Source organism: Barbatula barbatula (genome assembly GCF_947034865.1).
Source record: "Barbatula barbatula genome assembly, chromosome: 21".
Lineage (NCBI taxonomy): Eukaryota > Metazoa > Chordata > Actinopteri > Cypriniformes > Nemacheilidae > Barbatula > Barbatula barbatula.
The window spans coordinates 8,828,918-8,849,549 of NC_136784.1; the positions used below are offsets into that span (position 1 = coordinate 8,828,918).

General features: G+C 37.6%; 4 protein-coding genes across 7 annotated transcripts in view; 1 reads left to right on the plus strand and 3 right to left on the minus strand.

The window, feature by feature from the left end:
• The window catches only part of LOC306910261 (cytoplasmic dynein 1 intermediate chain 1-like), an 11,637-nt gene extending 10,384 nt beyond the window's left edge, over window positions 1–1,253 (minus strand). The window contains exon 1 of the mRNA XM_079484687.1: window positions 431–1,253. The gene's annotated coding sequence lies outside the window, so the exon portion shown is untranslated. The remainder of the gene's footprint in view (window positions 1–430) is intronic.
• A 27-nt stretch (window positions 1,254–1,280) lies between these two features.
• On the plus strand, window positions 1,281–10,571 carry pdk4 (pyruvate dehydrogenase kinase, isozyme 4). 2 transcript variants are annotated; one of them, XM_079484689.1, is made up of 11 exons: window positions 1,281–1,913; window positions 2,421–2,562; window positions 5,154–5,225; window positions 5,344–5,528; window positions 5,769–5,858; window positions 6,342–6,419; window positions 7,075–7,151; window positions 8,092–8,190; window positions 8,313–8,423; window positions 8,613–8,726; window positions 8,867–10,571. In XM_079484689.1, exons 1-11 carry the CDS (start codon window positions 1,796–1,798, stop codon window positions 9,008–9,010), a joined length of 1,230 nt encoding a protein of 409 aa, XP_079340815.1. In that variant the 5' UTR covers window positions 1,281–1,795; the 3' UTR covers window positions 9,011–10,571. The 2 variants fall into 2 exon arrangements, 1 of the variants encoding a protein (XP_079340815.1); XR_013788147.1 differs by having other exon boundaries at window positions 1,537–1,913; window positions 8,313–8,459; window positions 8,867–10,563.
• Window positions 10,572–10,590: 19 nt separating this feature from the next.
• On the minus strand, window positions 10,591–14,743 carry asb4 (ankyrin repeat and SOCS box containing 4). Its single transcript, XM_079484688.1, has 5 exons — window positions 14,410–14,743; window positions 13,350–13,649; window positions 12,624–13,111; window positions 12,329–12,442; window positions 10,591–11,954 (listed from the first exon to the last, which is right to left on the minus strand). Exons 1-5 carry the CDS (start codon window positions 14,627–14,629, stop codon window positions 11,766–11,768), a joined length of 1,311 nt encoding a protein of 436 aa, XP_079340814.1. The 5' UTR covers window positions 14,630–14,743; the 3' UTR covers window positions 10,591–11,765.
• Window positions 14,744–14,947: 204 nt separating this feature from the next.
• The window catches only part of ppp1r9a (protein phosphatase 1, regulatory subunit 9A), a 40,755-nt gene continuing 35,070 nt past the window's right edge, over window positions 14,948–20,632 (minus strand). For 2 of the 3 annotated variants that reach the window (XM_079484645.1, XM_079484644.1), the window contains exons 17-19: window positions 19,511–19,627; window positions 18,565–18,747; window positions 14,954–17,798 (exon numbers count right to left, since the gene is read on the minus strand). In XM_079484645.1, coding sequence (XP_079340771.1) covers window positions 17,592–17,798; window positions 18,565–18,747; window positions 19,511–19,627 — 507 coding nt within the window. In that variant the 3' untranslated portion in view covers window positions 14,954–17,591. Of the gene's footprint in view, window positions 17,799–18,564; window positions 18,748–19,510; window positions 19,628–20,632 lie in introns of all 3 variants that reach the window. The other variant, XM_079484646.1, reaches the window with a different exon arrangement.

Below are 20,632 nucleotides of genomic sequence, written 5' to 3' on the forward strand. Positions count from 1 at the left end.
AGAAAGGAAAGAAAGAATTAAACATATTGGTGAATCAAATAAGTCTGTGAAATATTTTATTATCGAACTGTTTTTAGATTTGGAAAGGTCTAGAGAGTAGAAACACATAACGTTAAGCTATGTTCGGTGGATAATGATAATCTGCATATTATCATGACAGAAGACTTGTACCAATTTAATTACAATAATTTACGTCCAACCATTCAAAGTTCAGTCATATTTCACAGATGCCATCAAGCTATGTGTAAGAAAACAAATGATGCTAGCAATTTGCTATTGCTAACATGGGTACCATGAGAATAAGATGACGTCACAACCCATAAGCGCTTTGAATGATAAACACAGCATCATTACAACAAAATACCCGCATTAGACCTCACAGTTACAAAGCTTTGAGAAACAAGCATCATGTGTGCATGACACTTCCTACCTGCTCCCCGTGTGGATGCTGTGTCCACTCTGAATATGCTGTATCACTGTTCCTGTGCACAATCTGACATCCGCTTTAAAATCCACTTGCATTAAAACATGCCTGATATTACACGATGCGATATTTTGCAATAAATGCAATGGAGATGTTGGCAAACACAGTCAAGCTGTATCTAATGAGAATGACCTACATTGTTCAGCAATTACAGATGCTCAGTGACGCCTTGCCACCTTCAGGTTGAAACTGATCCCACATCTATCTATCCCCCCTTTCCAGTCCAATGGCTGTGAATATAAAAAATGAATGAATCCGTGCCAACAGTGCCATCTAGTGGATGACATTAGCCACTTGATTTAAAGACGCAAGCGTTGTTTTTTAACGTTGCAGATGATGTCTGTCTGATGTATCTTTCGATTTCTAGCTGATGCTAAATATGCAAGAACAAATACGCACGTACACTTACATGCTTGGCATTTTACGACATTTGTATAATGACACTGTAAAGAGCGGTTTATCTAAGTCACTCTCAACCACATACAAATATTTGTCAGTCGCTTCATCACCGCTAGATGGAGTTACAGTAAAACATTCAAAATACAGAAATAATACAGAATTTTAGCTTAATGATTGAATAGGCAACAGGACGTATATATTGATGGCCCTGCACTGGAATATCAATTACAAATCCAATTAATGTATTAAAGAAAGAAACGTGTATTCAGATTTACCAAAAAAAAGGAATAACTGCACGTTATGGTAATTCATGCTTGCTTTCAGTCCCGTCGCGGGACACCACAAAAAAATCGTTCCTCAACCCCACTCCCAAAGACCTTTGCTCTACTTCTGCTGTGCGCATGCGCCGACTTTCATGCGCCTGTAGATGTGTAGTGCGTAGATGCGATACCTTAATTCATGTTGAATATGCCACGACCGTCATAACATAAATGATTCAGTCCATCGCTTTTTAACGACTGTCATAATATATATAGCCTCAGGATACTTTGTAATTTTCGAAAAGTATTGATAAACAGGATTGATATGTTTGATAACACATCTATAACCACCGCTCTATGCATAGAGGAGGGGAGAAACAGTCTCCCCCTCCCACCCTTGTGTTGTTTTGTTAGTACCGTGTTTTGTACCTTGCGCAGGTCAAGTTAGATTTCTTTGCGCAATGACAAAGTAACCCGATTCAAGAGGACTTTTCCATTTGACGATCAGACTACATCGCATTTTCACCGAGATGTATTCAAAGTCACCAGCTGTGGCAGAATGTCAAACTTTGAGGACCGCATGATCTGATGAGAGCAGGACAATAACTTACCGAGAACGTTTAAAAACATTGGATTGGACTTGAAGACCAACATGAAGTTTGCTCAGATTTTGCTACAGAGCAGCTCAAAGCTGAACATACCAAAACAAGTGGACAGATTTTCAAAGTACTCTCCGTCTCCTCTCTCAATGAAGCAGTTCATTGACTTTGGTAAGTCGTTTATTTGATTGAATGGATCTGATGCACAACATCTCTAAACATTGTCTGAAAACCTAGAGAATTCACTATCCGAACCTTTACCTTTAGTATTTATTGGATTATTTTATTACTATGTAAATGTACGACAGTATGATCATTTATTACTAGAAAAAGGATAATGTAGAAAATGTGCCATGCATGCAAAGTGCTGTCTAGGAAGGCAGCGCATTGCTTTTTTATACACAGCCTGTCTGTCATTTATATTTGACAGAAGAAACCAAATAAACGAGCAAATCAAATAACATCAATACAGATTCTACGTGATCTTACATTCAAATTATACCATATTTTTGTTACAGCTGTAATGCTTTGGTACCAAGTTGTGCTTCTAAGCGCGTGTCTAGTTTTGCAACACACCATATATTATGTTCACTGGGCTCATTGTGAATCTCTGTTATTTAGTGCTGTCAATCACGTGACGGTTCAGTGTTTATTAATACTGTAACATCTTGCTGGCAGGATCTGCCAATGCCTGCGAGAAGACTTCTTTCAGGTTTTTAAGGCAGGAGCTTCCTGTCCGGTTAGCCAACATCATGAAGGAGATCGACTTCCTTCCAGACAAACTGCTCGGCACCCCTTCGCTGAAGCTGCTTCAAAGCTGGTGAGAACTGAATTGCAAAGATACAGGAAAAATATATTTTTTAAGAATGTTGGCAACCAAACAAAAATGTTCCCCATTGACGTCCATTCCCAAAACCACGGAGGCATTTCTCAGAATATCTTCTTTTGTGCTTCACATAAGAAAAAGTCATATACAGGTTTTGAATAGAGATGAGAGTGAATTAATGATGACAGAATTTCTATCTTCTGTGCGAAAAAGACTTCCGGACTAAATGATATACTTCTGGGTGGTACTGGTCTACAATAATATTAGGAAACAGTTGTGTCGATACGAGAGTCAGCACATTAGGACGACATCCTGGTAAAAATTAGGATGTCAACAACTATCGTCAGCATTTTTCATTATTTTGCTTCTATTGTGGCTAGTTGAAACAGTTTGGACTGAACTCTATAATCATGTTTACACTGGATTCTAACAGATAAATGATGTCTGGTACTGAAATTTGTAACTGAGGTCAAAGTTCGTTGGTATTTACATCATGGAAACAAAGTTGCTGAGAGGACATTCTGACATCTGTCTGTTTATCTGTCAAAAACTATAAAGAAATACGTCATCTGTCCGTGGATTGTGAATTGGTCAAGTAAAGATCTGTGATAGTTAACTTGTTAAACCCTATGGGGCGGTTTCCCGGACAGGGCTTAAGCCTAGTACCAGACTAACTAAAAAAGAATTTACACTGACATATCTTAAATTATATCAGTGTGATTGTTTTGTCTCAAGATGCACATTATTCATGTTTTTTGTAAAGTATGTTTTTAAAAACTAAAAAGGCCTAGTCCTGGCTTAAACTAATCCCTGTCCGGGAAACCTTCCCCATATGTAAACAACTTGTTTGTAAACCCTTGATTAATTTGATGAGTACTGCATCTTCTAGCAGGTTAATATTACAAAAGTAATTTGAATATTGATTGGTAATAAAAACAAGGGCTGACAGTCTAAAACCTTATTTAACGATTGGCTGTATTTAACCTATACATGTGCTACGTGTAGGATTTAAATAGCTCATTGTTCATGGAAAGTTTGTAAGTGTAAGAATAGACTTTCTTTTAAAGCGTTGAGTGGAATTCGGAGGGACATAATGATTTGTAAACCCCTAATGATTTGATTTATTCAGCAAACTATATGCTGCTTGGTAAAACACTGTCTTTTTTTCTTATTATTCAAAATAAGAAATATTATCTACTAAAATTTCTATTAAAGACAGTTCTTGTTTTATTAACATAGCAAATGGTGAAATGCATTTTTAAATATTTACAATGTGTGTTTGTTTTGTAGTCTCTGTCCTCAAGAATGATTCATGCATTCTTAGATGAAAGACCAAGCTAAATGTAACGTTCACTTTTATTCAAATGCTATGTAGTCTCAAATACCATGCACACTTCATAAACAGGTGTGCGCTTCAACATTTTTAGTCTTGCTGTAATATAAATACATTCTTGATATGGTGTAATGACACCAAACAGTCACTCCAGTAAATATCAGCTAGTACAGAATGTTCATTGTGTCCCGTGTTGTGAGGCTGTTGTGCTGGTTGCAGATGTCACCTCTGCTGGAGTCCCATGGGTGAATTTGATTTACTCCATCCATAAAATTATCCATGCAAAGCCATTTAATCACAACCTGCCAAAATGTATAATAAGCGCTGATGGCAATATGAATTAGATCAGCAGGTACAGCAAATACCACTTAAAGAGACAGTTCACACGGAAGTTGTGTCATTTACTCATCCTCCTCTCATTTCAAACCTGTATGACTTTATTTCTTGCAACCAAAATAACACAGGGTGGTCATCACATGGTCAAACTAAACATTCAAATGTACATACTGTATGTACTGTTTTTTTCTTTTCTATGTCTCCCTTTGCCTTGTGCTCACACAATCTAAAAGGGATATTCAGCCAAGAAACAACATTTCCCCATGTTTTACTCACCCTGAAGGCATCCTAGCTGAATATGACTTTCTTCTTGAAGAATAATGCAGTTGGAGTTATAAAACCATGTGTCCTATGGGAGTGAATTTTTTGAAGCTCCAAAAAGTGCATTCTTCGATCAAAGAACTGCACGACACTGCTCCGTGGTCTCAACAAAGGTCTTCTGAAGCGAAACGATACAGCATTTTTCGTTTTGTTCCAATAGGATACCGTCTACTCTGTACAGGAGCTTTCGTCACCTTCATTTGCCGGAAAAACAAGCCTCTGGTTCACATGCAGCAGAGGGATAACCGAAGCCACACATTAATAGCTTGTTAATGGAGCTATCAAAATGAATATTTTTCTTAAACCAATGCATCGTACTGCTTCAGAAAACTTTTATTAAGACCACGGAGCTGTATCGAGCCGTTCTATGATTGATGGATGCACTTTTTGGAGCTTCAGAAAATTACCCCCCATTCACTCCCATTCTACTGCTTGGAAGAAAAAGGATACGTGGTATTATAACTCCCGACTGCATTATTCTTCAAGAAGAAAGTCATATTCGGTTAGTATGCCTTGAGGGTGAATAAAACATGGGAAAATTTAGTTTCTTGACTGAAGTATCCCTTTAACAACAGCTTTTTGCTCTTAAAAACAGGTATGCACAAAGTCTAATGGAACTTGTTGACTTTCTGGAGAAGGATCCAGATGATAAAAAAGTTTTGACTAGGTAAGTACAATATTAAGGCCTATTCTTGGAAATATCGAAAGTCCTCGTGGAATCCTGCACATAATTAGCTCGTGAATGTTTAACCTGACCTCTAATAACACAGTGACGTGTCTCTCAGGTTCACCGAAACGCTGATCAATGTCAGGAACAGACATAACAACGTGATGCCCACAATGGCACAGGGAGTGTTAGAGTACAAGGATGCTTTTGGCGTGGATCCTGTGACCAATCAGAACGTCCAGTACTTTTTGGACCGCTTCTACATGAGCCGAATCTCCACACGCATGCTGATGAATCAGCACAGTAAGTGCTCGGGAAAGTGCTGTCGCCAAATAACCAGTATATTCTCCCATAGCTACAAGTGTAATGGACTACTCAATAATCTAAAACAAATTTAAGAGACCGCATGGAGTATTTGTCATTTTGCAGGGATGTTGATTTAGAAAAAGATTGTCCACTAACAATATAGAATACTGTGTTAAATATGTCAATTTTATTGTTCAGAGTTAAAATGTATTTATAACACAATGTGTTTAATCTCAGCATTAATCTTTGATGGCAGCACCAATCCAGCCCATCCCAAACACATTGGCAGTATAGACCCAAACTGTGACGTTGTGGAGGTTGTAAAAGGTAATTAGCCATGCAACTTTCTCCGTCTAACAGGTTTTACTATGTCGGGAAATCCCATAAAATTCTGGATGAGAATTCAAATGGCTTGAAATGTGTTTTAGCTGCCTAGCTTAAAGGGATAGTTCACTTTATTTAAGGATTGGCTGTATTTAACCTATAAATGTGCTACACCTTTATGACTTTTTTCTTCTGCAGAACCCAAAAGAAGATATTTTGAAGAATGTTGTTAACTGTACCCCATCTACTTGCATTGGTTTGGCATGGGTGCTGCCGCTGTTCTGTTACCGACTTTCTTCGAAATATCTTCTTTTGTGTTCTCCGTAAGAAAGATAGTCCTACGGGTTTAAAATGAAGAGAGTGTGAGTAAATAATGACAGAATTTCAGAATGTTCATTACTAAAGGGTGAACCATCCCTGTAACCTGGGGGGAAACATTGTCGTAGACCCATTGTGGAGTAAATCTCGATCTCTTTCTCATTCCAGATGCTTATGAGAGTTCCAAGATGCTGTGCGATCAGTACTATTTGACCTCTCCCGAAGTGGAAATCAAACAAGTGAACTGTGAGCGAGACTTTTCTCTCTCAGACTTTCAGTTCAGTGTTTCTTTGTGCGCTCAGTGCGCGGTGAGTCCTGACCTTTACGAAAGCTTGAACTGTGCAGCGGCTGTCTCTGCATTTATCAACAACTGATTCAAAACGTATCTAAAGATATGAGACTGTGTGCCGGTGCAAAGGTGGTGGACATTATGGGCAGTCTTTTCTTGTGTGGGGTAACGCTCTTTTTTTAGCTTATACTGTACAAACATGTCTTATCAATATCATGACCTAGAAATAGACTTTACTGTAAGATGCAGTATGTGGGTTGGTAGGACTAAATCTTTTTTTCAATTTGCTTTACAACATGTCAAAACAAAACTCTTATATAACCTGTATAGATCCAAGCTGTGTAAATAGTTGCATAATGGCAATATCTTGGCACAGCATTTTTATCTCTTATCTCTCAGGTGTGTAAATAGCACTGTATTGTGGTTTCAAGTAAGGTGAACCTTACAAGGTTCAGTAAGCACCGTTTGCAACTGGTCACCTGCTTTAGCAACACATACAGTAGTAACAAATTAGCCAGCATTCTGTAATCTTCCTGAGGAGATGTGGCCCAATGTATATTTCTATATTGCAAGTTAATGTAGGCAGGCATGTTACAATGTTATTTTTTGCAGATGAAGGACCCAACGACCCCATACACATAGTTTATGTGCCTTCTCATCTGTACCACATGCTTTTCGAGCTCTTCAAGGTACTTTGAATCAATTTCCAGGTGCTTCACACGGTACACTCAGCCATTGAGAGAAAGAGTCGTGTCAACTCCATTAACTCTCACTGCAATGGCGGTTCATGGAGCCTTTTAATAGCTCCTGGAAGTTACTAGTAACCGATGAAGCTGTGGCTAAACAGACCAAATGAGGTCAACTTTTAACACATTTAAAGACGTGTCGTTTAGTGAATAAAACATTAAGAGTTAAAAGAAAGAACAATGAATAATTAAACTTTCGTTGTCGCGACTCTCTCGCTCTCTCCAACGGCTCTGAGTACACAGGTTTTAAAGGAATAGTTCAATCAAACATGAAAATCTGGTTATTTACTTAACCTCATGTTGTTACAGAACCATAACTGTATGACTTTCTTTGCCTTGCATGACTTGCCTAGAAAATATGCAGGAACCAGTGATGTCTGGTACATTAACGTCAAACCTTGCACGCCTTGTCTTGACAAATCAGGTTTGAATACAAGTTAAATATGACCCTGGACCACAAAACCAGTCATAAGTCGCACAGGTATATTAGCCATAGCGAACAATGCATTATCAATTTTTCTTTTATGCCCAAAATCATTAGGATATTAAGTAAAGATCATGTTCCATGAATTGACCATTATGACTGGTTTTGTGGTCCAGGGTCACAAATATGAGATGTAGGCCCACATGGAAAGTGACCAACAACTTTACATTATATTTAAGTCTGTCTCACAAATGCTCATATTGAATGACTTTAGAGGACTTGGAATGAAGCTTTTGTGATCCTTGGAAAAAGGAAAATTACAGTGTTTGGAACAATATGAGGATGAGTAATGAATGCTGTTTCATTTTTAGGTGAACAAACCCTTAAAGCCGTCAATTGTGTTTGTGATAAACACACATGCATTTGAATGTCATATAAGGTTGTTTCTCTCCATAACAGAATGCAATGAGAGCAACTGTGGAAACCCATGAAAACAGCCTACATCTCCCACCCATCAAAGTGAGAGTTTCTTTAGGAAAAGAAGACCTGACCATCAAGGTGAGCACGTTTTGACGCACACCTCAGCCAAATGGATCTTACGGTTTATCAAGAGTTGATCATTTTACCTCACAGCAATGGGGACATAAACATGTTTTGTAATGTCTCCTGTGTTATATAAGATGTCTGACAAAGGAGGCGGAGTTGCCTTAAGGAAAATTGAAAGACTTTTCAGCTACATGTATTCAACCGCACCGAGTCCTGTGATGGAAGATACCCGCAACGCTCCGCTGGTAAGAGCGGCGGTTGTGTGAATATTTAAACAAAATGTGAGCAGAAAGTCTTTCTTTCTAATCCTAATGTTAACTGCTGTAGAGCTAAAGTGACTTAGCCGGCTTTTAAATTAGCCGAATAACCATCAGCTCAGTTTGTTGTTTAGACCAGATTAGAATTGTAATGCTTTTTTCTCTCGTTCTTTACAGGCTGGTTTTGGCTATGGTCTTCCTATCTCCCGCCTGTATGCCAAGTATTTCCAGGGGGATCTGCAGCTTTACTCCATGGAGGGATATGGCACAGCGGCAGTCATATATTTAAAGGTATTTCACACACTTTCTGTTTTAAAAGCGATAAAAACTTTGGGTAAAATTTGTTCAATTGTGCACAACCTCACACGTGCTTCTATATAAAATGTAATGCTTGTTTTTCAAACTGTTTAATCGTTTTATGTTGAAAACAGGCCTTATCTACAGAATCAATTGAAAGGCTGCCTGTCTTCAACAAGTCAGCTTTAAGACACTATCAAACCAGTATGGAGGCAGATGACTGGTGCATCCCAAGCAGGGAGCCCAAGAAACTGGGAAAGTATGAGTACAGTGTTTGAGAGCGATTGAACGCTCATTTGACAAAAATAGGGACTTAAAGGTCAGTGTATTTTGCAGAGGCCTTCTTTAGGATAACTATGTACGTGGCTATTCAGGTATTTCAGAAGCATGGTGTTATCAAAGGTTTGATTATTGACTTTTTTAATGTTACAGTATGAATAACAAGGAATTTTTGTCTTCCATCTCCCACGTTGGTAATATTAACCACACACTTTATTTGTGGTGCTAACACTATAGTCTCAGAAAACACGTTCAGATTCTCTGTAATTGGGAAAATATTTTAACCATTCATTTTTGATGTTAGATAGTTCAGTGGATTGCTGAAAGTGATTGGTCATTTTACCATGAGTAGATTCCTACAAATTACCATGAATTGTACGGTAGACGAACTGAGACTGAAGTGTTTTAGAGGTTGTGTTTAGGCAGTGGGGCCAAGTTATTTGCCTTACGTATTTGGAGGAACACAAACACATTAAATGTAATCGAGGCTGTTGTAATTTCCTTGGGATAAAATGCATTCACAATGCAAGCCTTAAACCAGACGTGACAGGCGCAAGCGACATGACAACTTGCTTGTTCTTAATGGGTTTGTCGTGCCGCATCCTGTGTGGATAAAATGTTAAATTATAATGGGTTCTAATGGGTTTCCAATGTCTTTTGTCGTGTCGGTCGTGTCTGGTATAGATTGAGAATAATTGTGTTCCTGTAACAGTTAGACCTAATGTCTAACACTCCATGTAGTTTTGAATGTGAAAATGTGATCTTAATGAGGCCAAACCATTTAACATTAGATACATGCATTTAAGAATATTAATACTATTAATAAAACATTGTAAGTATTAATATAAAGGTTGATGTAACATTCATGTTACTATACTAACATTTACTTTAAATGTAAGGCTTTAAATGTATGATTATTGAGACAACAGCTTCTGGCAGAACATTTCAGGCGTTTAGTGTGAACAAACAACATGTAGCATCATAGTGAATTACCGATTTCTATTTTATTATTATTATAGCTTATTAGGTTTCAAGCATAATGGCAATATTTTTTGTTATTTTTATAAGCATTTCAAAGATAAATGTCCTATTTTTAATTTAATTTTAATTGTCTCAGGATTGTCACGATTGTTCTTTTTTTGAGAGTGGTTATTTTGTTGTTATTTTGTGTATTTTTGTAGCTTTTGAAATGCAATGTGAAGGACCTGATTGAATTGTAAGGGAACTAAAGAGGCAATAACTGTTTTCTTTCGAGTGACACTCAGCAAAAAGGATAATTTGCACGTTTCCTGTTATAATCCACAACTGACATTTACGGTGTAGTGTGCTCTTTGGTACCTCATTATGTTCATTTGCTGTCATGGAGAACTCAATCTCCTTTCCGTCCTTTTAAAAACACGCTGCTTCCTGACGTTCTCAATCCACAGTTCTGTATTTAGAAAGCAGCTGAACTCTTAACTGTTTTTGCCTCAGTGAAATAATGGATTCCGAGCGACCTTCATAGATTCGGTCCTGAGTGTGTGTTTATGTACTATTAAAATGATAAATGAGAAAACGATCCACGTTTGTTTTTTTATTTGGTTTAATATGTGTGTGTAACTTGCTAGTTTAACGAGCAAGTTTCCCAACAACAAACAAGTTGCCATATGCCACACAAAAAAACATGTTTACATAGGCCTATGTTTACTACATGAAGCAGGCATGTAAGTCCATACTTTTGGTCTAGTTTCATCTTTGTCAAACAAATCCTTTTAGAAGTGATTAAAAACGGATGTTTGCTAATTGGTCGGATTACTCTGTCGTTACAATACAAATAGGTTGTTATTGAGTTCTTATTTGTAGTAATCCTGAGTGCATTGCTTAAGGGCAAGATTTCTGGCAAAAAGCCTCTGTGTTCCCGGGCTGTACACGACTGGAACAAAACGATCCCTCTCTTCTTTTGCACGTCAACCACTCGCTCCTGACAGCACTTGAGCCTGTGTCTCTGACACCAGTGCCCATCCCCGTCTAAAAACACAGTGCTATTTCAGGAGCTATAACTGCACCGCCTGACCTGCCAATCATCCACACAATGTCCCCATTCCCAAAGCCAAACAACTGCCAACTAGTTCTAATATCCATTGAGAAATACTATGCACACTGGTTGAACTCTTTATAATATTTTCATATTTACTTGCTCAGTGGTTTAACCTCATACTCAGCAAGGGCAAACCCTGACTGTCGGCCTGTATTTCAATGTTAGAGACACACATGTTAGTGGCTTTTTCTTTCTCTGTAGAGAATGAGTGGAAACAGGGTGTTCGCTGGATAGATGAATTATGTGGGGTACAGAGATGTTTTAATGATTAAATCCACATATTTCTCTTTAAAATCAATAAAGAATTAAAAAAAGAAAGATCTGCGAAATCTGTTAAAAAATATTATTTGTTTGGAGTCTCCACTAGTTTGTCATTCAATAGCAAAAATTGTGATAATAGTTGGGAAAGGGGTTTAGAAAAAATACCTTGAGCTGATAAACTATAATCACTTTAACACATTAATGGTCAATGGCTCTTAAATTCGGTAATTTATACATACATTACAATAAAGCAAGATCATGCTTGGCACATTTGAAAACCCGTGAACTAAAAGGTTCCTGTTTAATTTCACATCACCACCAACACTGGAAACATAGAGAATGTCTGACAGGCCACCGTGACGTTCCACTGAACTTTTGGTGATGTAACACAGTAGTCAGACTGCATGTCTACAGTATCAGTATATGATTCCTACAGGCTCCAGAAGCAGGTACTTTTTCATTGATGGAGGAAGACTGAGTTGCTGGACACCCTGTTGGCAGCGACTGGACATTGCTGCCCGTATAGCACATCTGGCCAGATGTTGTAGAGTGCGTGGATTGTTGGTACATACGGCAAACAATGAGTCGTAGAAATCCTTGTGCCGCTTAATAGAAAAGACAGAACAGAACAAGATTTTAATAAGATTAATATAATTTATAACATTTATATAATAATTATATAATGCACTGTAGAGTGTGTTGTAGATTCAGGGCTTGGAAAGCAACAAAGAAATGTAAATATGTTATTTTGGAATTTCAGAAATTCGAAATAAATATGTACAGTATTTATTTAGGAATTATACAAATTTTAATCTTTTTTTATTTATATATACATATATTAAAATGAATGATATGAAATATATTAAACAAATCTTATATTTATTTAGTTAGCTTTAGTTTTTTGTATATCCCTATTAAGGTACTTTTGATCTATTTTCTACAACCATTACATGTAATTTATGAAACAGTTAGCATTGACCTCATATACAGGTTCTGGAATAGCTGTCCTCCATTTTCTCGTGTACTTTACGCGTTCATACGAATTCACCATCACCTCCACGGCTCTGGGGTAGTCATGGCATGCCTGCAACACCTACTTAACACCGTGACAAGATAAGACAAACATTAAAATATCGAGGTGTACATCTTGACTTGTTTAGACAAGCTTAAGCTTGTTCATGGGTGAGGATACAGTTTGCTTAGTTTAACAATATTATATATTTTATAAAACCCATCTGAAAACTGGGTGAATGGTTGCAATCAATCATTTATACCTTATGAAACTGGGGCGGATACACTCTGGGTGCTCCGTAGTTGAGAAGCAGCTGAAAGCAGCGTTCAGGAATGGCCCACTGCCGATTCTGCGTTACTTTCAGAAGATATTGAATAGCCGCACATCCATTGATATCCATAGCTTGAGGTTTGGCACCAGCCTCTAGCAACATCTGTATAAGCACGTGATCACAGTTCCAGCAAGCCTTGTGCAGGGCGGTTTTCTTGTCTTCTTCATAGAAGTTCGGGTTAGTGTTGTGGTCCAGCAGGATCCTGCAAACGAGATGGTGGTCCGCACTGTAGGTATGCTCACGCATGTCCATGGCCCAGAATATAGCGGTGATCAGAGGTGTCTCCATGTGGGTGTTGACTGCATTGACATCAGCTCCATGGAGAGTGTAGAAAGCCACCAGCTCAGGTACACCGAAGCGGGCCGCTGTGTGCAGTGGAGTGTCCTGGTTCTCATCACTGGGCATGTTGATGTTGGCTCCTACAGATAATTAAATTGGTCAAATGGGATGGGGTCCCCATGATCATGGATGTTCCTTTAATGCATAAGGTTTCTGCGGATGTAATCTGCCTTTCCATGATGTAATTTAACATTCATACATGCAACATGGATTTATCAAATTGACTTATTGTTAAAGTGAATTTTTTAATGGGTTAATGAATACTACTTAAAGCAAAGCATTGCGCATGCATGCAATTATAGTATGACATAAGCAGACCTTTGAGAATAAGCTGTTTGGCACAGTCCAAAGACTCTGGCGTAACACAGTAGTGTAAAGGGGCATGTCCACTCAGGGACATACTGTTGATTCTTGCCCCCCATTCCAGCAGAAGTCCCACACAGTCAGCATTAGTCACTGTACAGGCCACATGCAGAGGGGTCTTTCCATTAGGTTTCCTATTGACTGCCGCCCCATTCTGCAGGAGGACTAGGGCACTCTCTAATGAATTGTACATCATACATACATGAAGACCCATTGCCCAGGAACACTCCAACTTATAACTGGGTAGCCAGTAACCTTGTGGAAAAAAACATGTTTTTGTTCAAATAGCAATGGAGTTCTTAAAATGCATCACTTAACTTAAATGTTTCTAATGATACAGTTTGATCTGAAGCTGTGTGCATATGCCTACACATTTTTAAATGAGTTTTATAGACAAACATAAAATAGTGCAAACATATTTATTCATTTTATTACAAAAATAAGATTTCATTTTTGGAAAATGTTTTTTGTAAGGGGTGACATGAAAGGAATCATCCAGGAAGAAAAAGCAGCCAATCAGAGCCCGGAATAGATGTGAGCTTTAAAGTTACATTTGTCAGGTTTAGACAAAGTGTGACTTCAAGATGGTAAAATATTCCAGAGCTTTGGAATCTTTTTTAGTTACAACTTAATTTGTGCGATTTCTAAGTATGGAAGTTTACTATTCTTTTAAAATGTACAAATATAAAGGATCAGTTTACCCTAAGCTAAGAACAAAAATGTAGTTGTCGCTGTCTAGAAATCTTAAATATTAAAGAACTGTGTAAATTAAGAATTGTATACAATTTTTATAGCTAGTTAACAAATACAGACCGACATATTTTTTGATACCATTTTATAAACGTTGAAACTGTAATTGTGACAACATACATTTTAAAACATTTTTTAATTTAAAAGTCTGACATGAAAACTTGCTGTAGCTGACTGTCAGTATGTCTCCACCTGGTGGCCACTAGCTGCACCACAGAGTCGATGTTTTGTAACTCGCGTGTGTTATTATCTCATCGTTAGTTACCTTGCTTATACGAGGCAAGGATCATATTGCGGTCCTCCACGTCAAACACGGTGTCTATGTCAATGCTGGTCTTGTGGAGGATGTTCGCCACCTCGGCTGCGTTGTTGCATTTGAGTGTTTCCAGAAATCTCGCCTTCAGTCGGTTTGCCTCCTCCTTGCTCGACGAAGAGCGCTCCCGACCTTCCTCCGATAAACCCAGAACTGCTCGAAACTCGCTCATGTCTCGCACTCATAAGAAAACAGAAGGTGTATTTGTTGTGTGAGGGTGTACGGGAACGGAACACAAGCGGTGTAGACGATCATCAGCTGTGTGATATTTATAGAAAGCGAGGGGAAGAGGGGTCAGGACAAGTTTCCTTCTTCACTAGTGTTTACAGTGGTCACTATTCCGCATCAAAAAATAACGTAAAGTTTTTATAAAGTGTATCTCCTGTTATCTAAACTGTAAACTACAACAAACTACCCCACAGGCCTGTTTATGTGTGTTAGATCATTTGTAGTAGGCTACACACAAATAGTAAAGCCATGGCACATTTTCAGGGCATTTTAATAAAACACCATTATCTCAAGGTCAAAAATGTCCTTGCATGATAAAAGTGTTAATCGGATTAACTTTTTCCATAGTACAGACAACGGCACACTCAAGACAGGGTTGGAATGATCTTTCATTGTATTTATCTGACCGATTATGTCATTTGAAGTGTATTTACAGTCCAACATGACAAACGTTCACAAGGCTTTTTATTTTCCATGAACAAAAATAAAAGATTTTGTAGTTTTGGAAAGAACAGGTATGGCACATTGAGGTCCCTCATGCGGTATGACGAAAAGAAATATATAGTGTAATGCTCTGTACTCGGGCTTCGCGTGCAATTCCTCTTAATACCCCGACTGATTCTGCCATACAGTATACCAACAACAGGGTGAAACAACTTAGATAAGCGCCCTAAGCATCAGTGAAAAGGATGACAATCACATTTCTGTACTTAAATCCATAGGTGATTATCCCTGCATGTAAACACATTCAGACAGACAGGCCTGGTGAACCCTCTACGGTCTCCTCATGGAACTGAGACAACAGAAAGTTAAAAAAACGCCGGGCTTAAAACCTATTGCTTCAACTGTACCATACAAAAGTCAGTTTTGTACATGGATAGGATAGATTTGGATCTACAGCTGGTTCTCAGCTGACTCATAGCGGAGGGTTGGAAAAGATTTGATCATGTTAAGACAACCTTATTTTTACCATAATTATAATGAAGATGGGTTAAAAAGAGCAGTTAATAAAGAAGCATACAATCTCAAAATATCACATAATATTTTTTTTGGTAATCCTTTTTTGCTTGGTAAATAAATATGAGCTGATTTACAAATATTTCTACGATTGGGAAAAAATAAATAACACTATGACAGAAGTACATTTTAAGCTAAACAACGAATCATTAACAATGAATAAAATCTTACATCTAGTAACCTTTGAGGGAAATGTATGCGCAGGGTCATCCGACACTGCCTACTGTACTCTGCACAGTGCCCAAAAACCACCGAAGCTGCCTTCATGTTGCTATGGAAATAAGCAGTAAGTCACAAGTAAACATGAACGATATGTATCATCACAGATGGGAGGACAGTGTGTTGCCTTGAAGACAGGAATGATACAAATGTAGACATATTGACATTTGAATTTGGGCAGTGAAATAAGAAATACAAGCAATGGCAATCTGCCAGCTTTGTTTTTGTATACTTACAATGCATACATTTTGGAAATGCATTGCATACATTTTAATACATAACCGAACATAAATCAATAGACGGTTTCAGCGGCAACAACATAAACAAATGTTATGTGACCCAAACTTGATTTCCAGTAGACCTCTGCAAAGAATCAATAACTTTTGAGTAGTTTTAATTTAATTTAATACAATTAATATACAATAAAATGTGAACGTAAAGTAATATAAATAGTTATAAATAAACACAGACAGGAAGTTAACTAAAGAAACCGTCTTTTGATTACTAGATGCATTCAATCACATTAAACACTCTCCCCGATTGTTTACCACGTAACAACATTTCTGCTTTCAGAACGCGAAAATTAACTGACAAAATTGATGGGATTAAAAGGAATGAAATCTATCCTGATGAACTTAAAATAATACAGGTATAGATACAGGTCGATTTTAAGTGCACATTTGTCATATGCTCTACAGACAATTGGAAGCCGGAAAAAACAGTGGTGCATTAACATGATAAGTGTGATCCACGACCTCAAACCAATACAAACTCTATAGCACTTCAAAAGGCAGCACTTGGGTCTTAGTGAGAATCTATCTCAGGGCAATGTAGAGGGTAAAAGCAGGTAGCTGTGGAGTAAAAGCAGCACAGGGTCTAGCAAAAAAATCTTGCTTTCTATTTTTTGTTTTAGGGTACACAGCTTGCGTCTTTGGAGCGGAGTTTAAAACATCGGACTCCTGAAATCAAGTTGCCACCCCTTATGTCTTTGATGAGTCTTCCAAAGATCAGAGATTTCAAGTTCAAAGAACACATTGGAACACACTCGGCAGTTGTATTCGAGATGAATACTGGCAGGTCATCGAAGGAGATCCAAACACCGGGTTGAAAGAATACAGTGAAGTATCTACAAACAGATTTTGAGTATCACATCTGGAATGGCTTTCTTCTCACAGTAAGGTTTGCTGTATGCCAGTGAATCTGACTGTAGTGGTTCTTGTGAGCAGCGCTCGAAATCTTCGCGATGAATCGCTTCGTCGTCTGTCCCGTCTCTTGGATTACGCGTCTTGGTTTTGATAGAAAAATGGCACGTTAAACATATTCACGTTACTTGTATATGTACATTGTCTTAACGTCTAAAGGTGCTTGTAATGCAGTTATTAACGTTCATGAGTTATAAGCTGATATGCTTTGCTTCCACATATATTCTCCATATGCAAATAAATAGATATTAATTAGACCTAAAACAAGGAAAATTAGTGATCATTCTGCCAAAACAAGAAAAAAACCTGAAAAGACCACAAAATCCAGTATTGGACATTTTGGTTTCAGTTTGTCCAATGGCAGCTCAATAGCAATAAGCCCCTTTTGTGATGAACTCTTAAAATGCTGAACTCATCGCTACTTTTAAGCTGCTCGTGGTGAGAGTAGTGATGGTTAGAGAAGTGATGTCATTCAGTGACGCCCTCTCCTGGTCCAGAGGACTTGCTGTTTTTCCTGACCTGTTTCTGAACCTGATCCAGTTCCTTCTTGCGCAGTTTCTCGCGTTGCTTTTCTATTTTCTCTCTGTTTCGCCGAGCTTTTTCCATCAGGACTTTCAGATCTTTCAGCTTTTTCTTAATCAGAGCCCGATCCTGAGAGGACTCCACACCCAGATCCTGTCAAAATAAACACCTTTACTGTACCTATGGTTAGATGAGCCCTTATAGCTACTTTAAGATAATTTAGCAAATTAATAAAATCGCTTGATTCTATTTTAATGCCTAATCTAATTATTAAAATAAATAAAAAATCATTGGATGTATGTGGGAAATGGATCAAAGATGTTGCTCAATGCTCATGTCAAAATAATACAAATAACCTGTTACATGAAAGAATCGAGAATTACATTTATTCATGTGGTAGACTTTGTTTCTAACTTAAATTTGACTTAGATTTTGACTTAATGAAAGTCATGTAACTGCTTCATCCTATATTTTACTTCCATACATAATAAAGTCCTTACTATAATAACCGATAATACACATGTCATTTTAGGTTTTTTTTCATTAGTATTAGTCACCCTTTATGTTTTTCATTGGTTTTTGAAAATATCTGATCAATAAAAGGTGATTGAAAAGTGCTTGTCAACTTTGACAACATAGCATTTCATCGTATAAAAAGTACAGTGATCATTCCATTTCCTGAAAACACTGAATTTGGACACCCGAGATTTCGGATGGACAGCGACAATATGATAACTTTACCAGAGTCACTTAATTCATTGTACATTATTCCTCCGGTCAACAAAAACACAATTTAGCTATTCCTCATTATATTCAAATATATGACACTAAATGCTTAATTTTGACTCTCAAAAGTTTCTTACAATATTCTCAATGGTGTGAATTCATTTTTTAGACTGTTCTGAGATCAGCTCCTCACCTTAAGCGCTCTGCTGTCCAGCTTCAGTAGATGCTCTCCATCCACATTCTTGGTGGCGAAAAGAGAGACGTACTGTTCCAGGTTCAGACCCATGAGCCAGCAGGACACCTGTTGACATGTCCACTCCGTCACACTGCGGTTCTGCCATTGGTACTGTTTAAGAGGCTGACCTTCACCCAGAATCTGACACATATACAGTATACTCACACAGTTATGGCCTGCCCAGTGTCACCAATTTTGATTAATAATTTATTACAATTGACTAAATACAGGTAATATATTTAGAAAGAAAAAGACCCCAGGATAAATATATTCATGACGACAAAAAAGAAAACTATGAGTCATCCCGTACATACAAGAAAAGCCAAACTATACCATGTAATGTATTTTTGAGAAAAATGAATTAGAAAGAGTCATGCTGGGACACATTAAACAGCCTCACCTCATCTTCAATCATATCCAAACTCTAATAAATGCAGCATAGAGGACAAGATAAACACTCTCTGAGTCAGAAAAATCTCATATATCACTTCTTAGGCAAAACGTGTAATGCATTAGCACCGATTTATATTAACATGATGTCTTAAAGGTATGTGTAAAGAAATGTTCCGACTTCAACAGGCATAAGCAATACTGACAGCATGTGTGGCTATAATGTCAATTAACAGCATTTACAACCAAACAGTCACCATTACATGAGCCGGTTAACATAAAACACGCTCAAAACTATAACCACAAGTCAAACATAATACGTGTTGGCATGAGACAGATGCTGAAATTACATTAGTAACGCATAACCAGAAGTTCATCCACCTAGAAATGTACTCTCACTTCCAAAAAGGTTTCACTTAGATAACTCAATAGTTGAATTGTTACAAATGCTGTCACTGAAGCTTAACCTTTATTGAACCAGAACATTCCTTGAAGTACATGGTGCAAACATCACCTCATCTGAAGAAAGGTTTAATATTTGTCGACTGGACGTGTTAACATCGATTAGGCCACCGCTGAGCTCAGGTGAGCTCGCACTGCTGATGCTAATGTCATCACTTACTCCAGGACCCTGAATGAGGTCAGAGAGAGAGAGAGAGAGAGAGAAAGGTAAATATATTTACATATATTATAAACCACTTTGAACATACATCACACTTTATTTTATTCCGCAGAAGAGAGAAGGTCATACAGGTTTAAAACATCAAGAGAGCAGGTAAATGATGACAAATTGCTATTTTAGGGTGAACTACTATGGGTATCACCCATAACATATACACTCCTATCTGGCAGATTTATGGCTCACAGATGTTCTGCACTCTACTGTTTCTGTGGGCTGTTCTCTTTACAAAAGGAAATTCCAGTTCCTCACATCAAACTTTAACTTTCAGAATTTTTTGTAACAAACACACACTCATATCCCAGTAGAGACTATCCACACAGCTCAGATGGACATGTTTACCAGTCTGTGTCGACTCTCTGTTGTCTCTAAACCGGCTTGTGAGACACTGTCAGAAGCGAATATGAAAATCTTTGACATATTTTTGTACTATTCTTTGTCCTGGTTTTGGCACAGAGGGAATTTATTCAAAGCAATACTAATGCACTGTGGGCAGTGGTGCATCATTTTCATAACCACATAACCAAATGTTAAAAGCATAGTTCACCTTAAAAATGAAAAATTCTGTGATTATTTACACTCTTGTCGCTAAAAACCTGTATGACTTTATTTCTTTTGCAGAACACAAAAGATTATATTTTGAAGCTGGTTGGTTATAGAAAACCGTTCTTACAACGGTATTTTGCCACAGTATTTGCTAACCCACATTTTTCAATATTTTCTTTTGTGTTCTACAAAAGAAAGAAAATCACACAGGTTTAAAATGACAACAGGGTGAGTAAATGATAAAAGCATGTTCATTTAGAAGGTGAACTATTCCCTTTAAAACATTGTTAATTTCAGAAGGAGAATACAGGAATTTTAACTGGGGAGCAATGGCACTATCCACAGTGCACAACTGTTCATAAGACAAAAAGGAAAGGAAAGTTTAAAATTACATAACTTTGCAGCTAAATT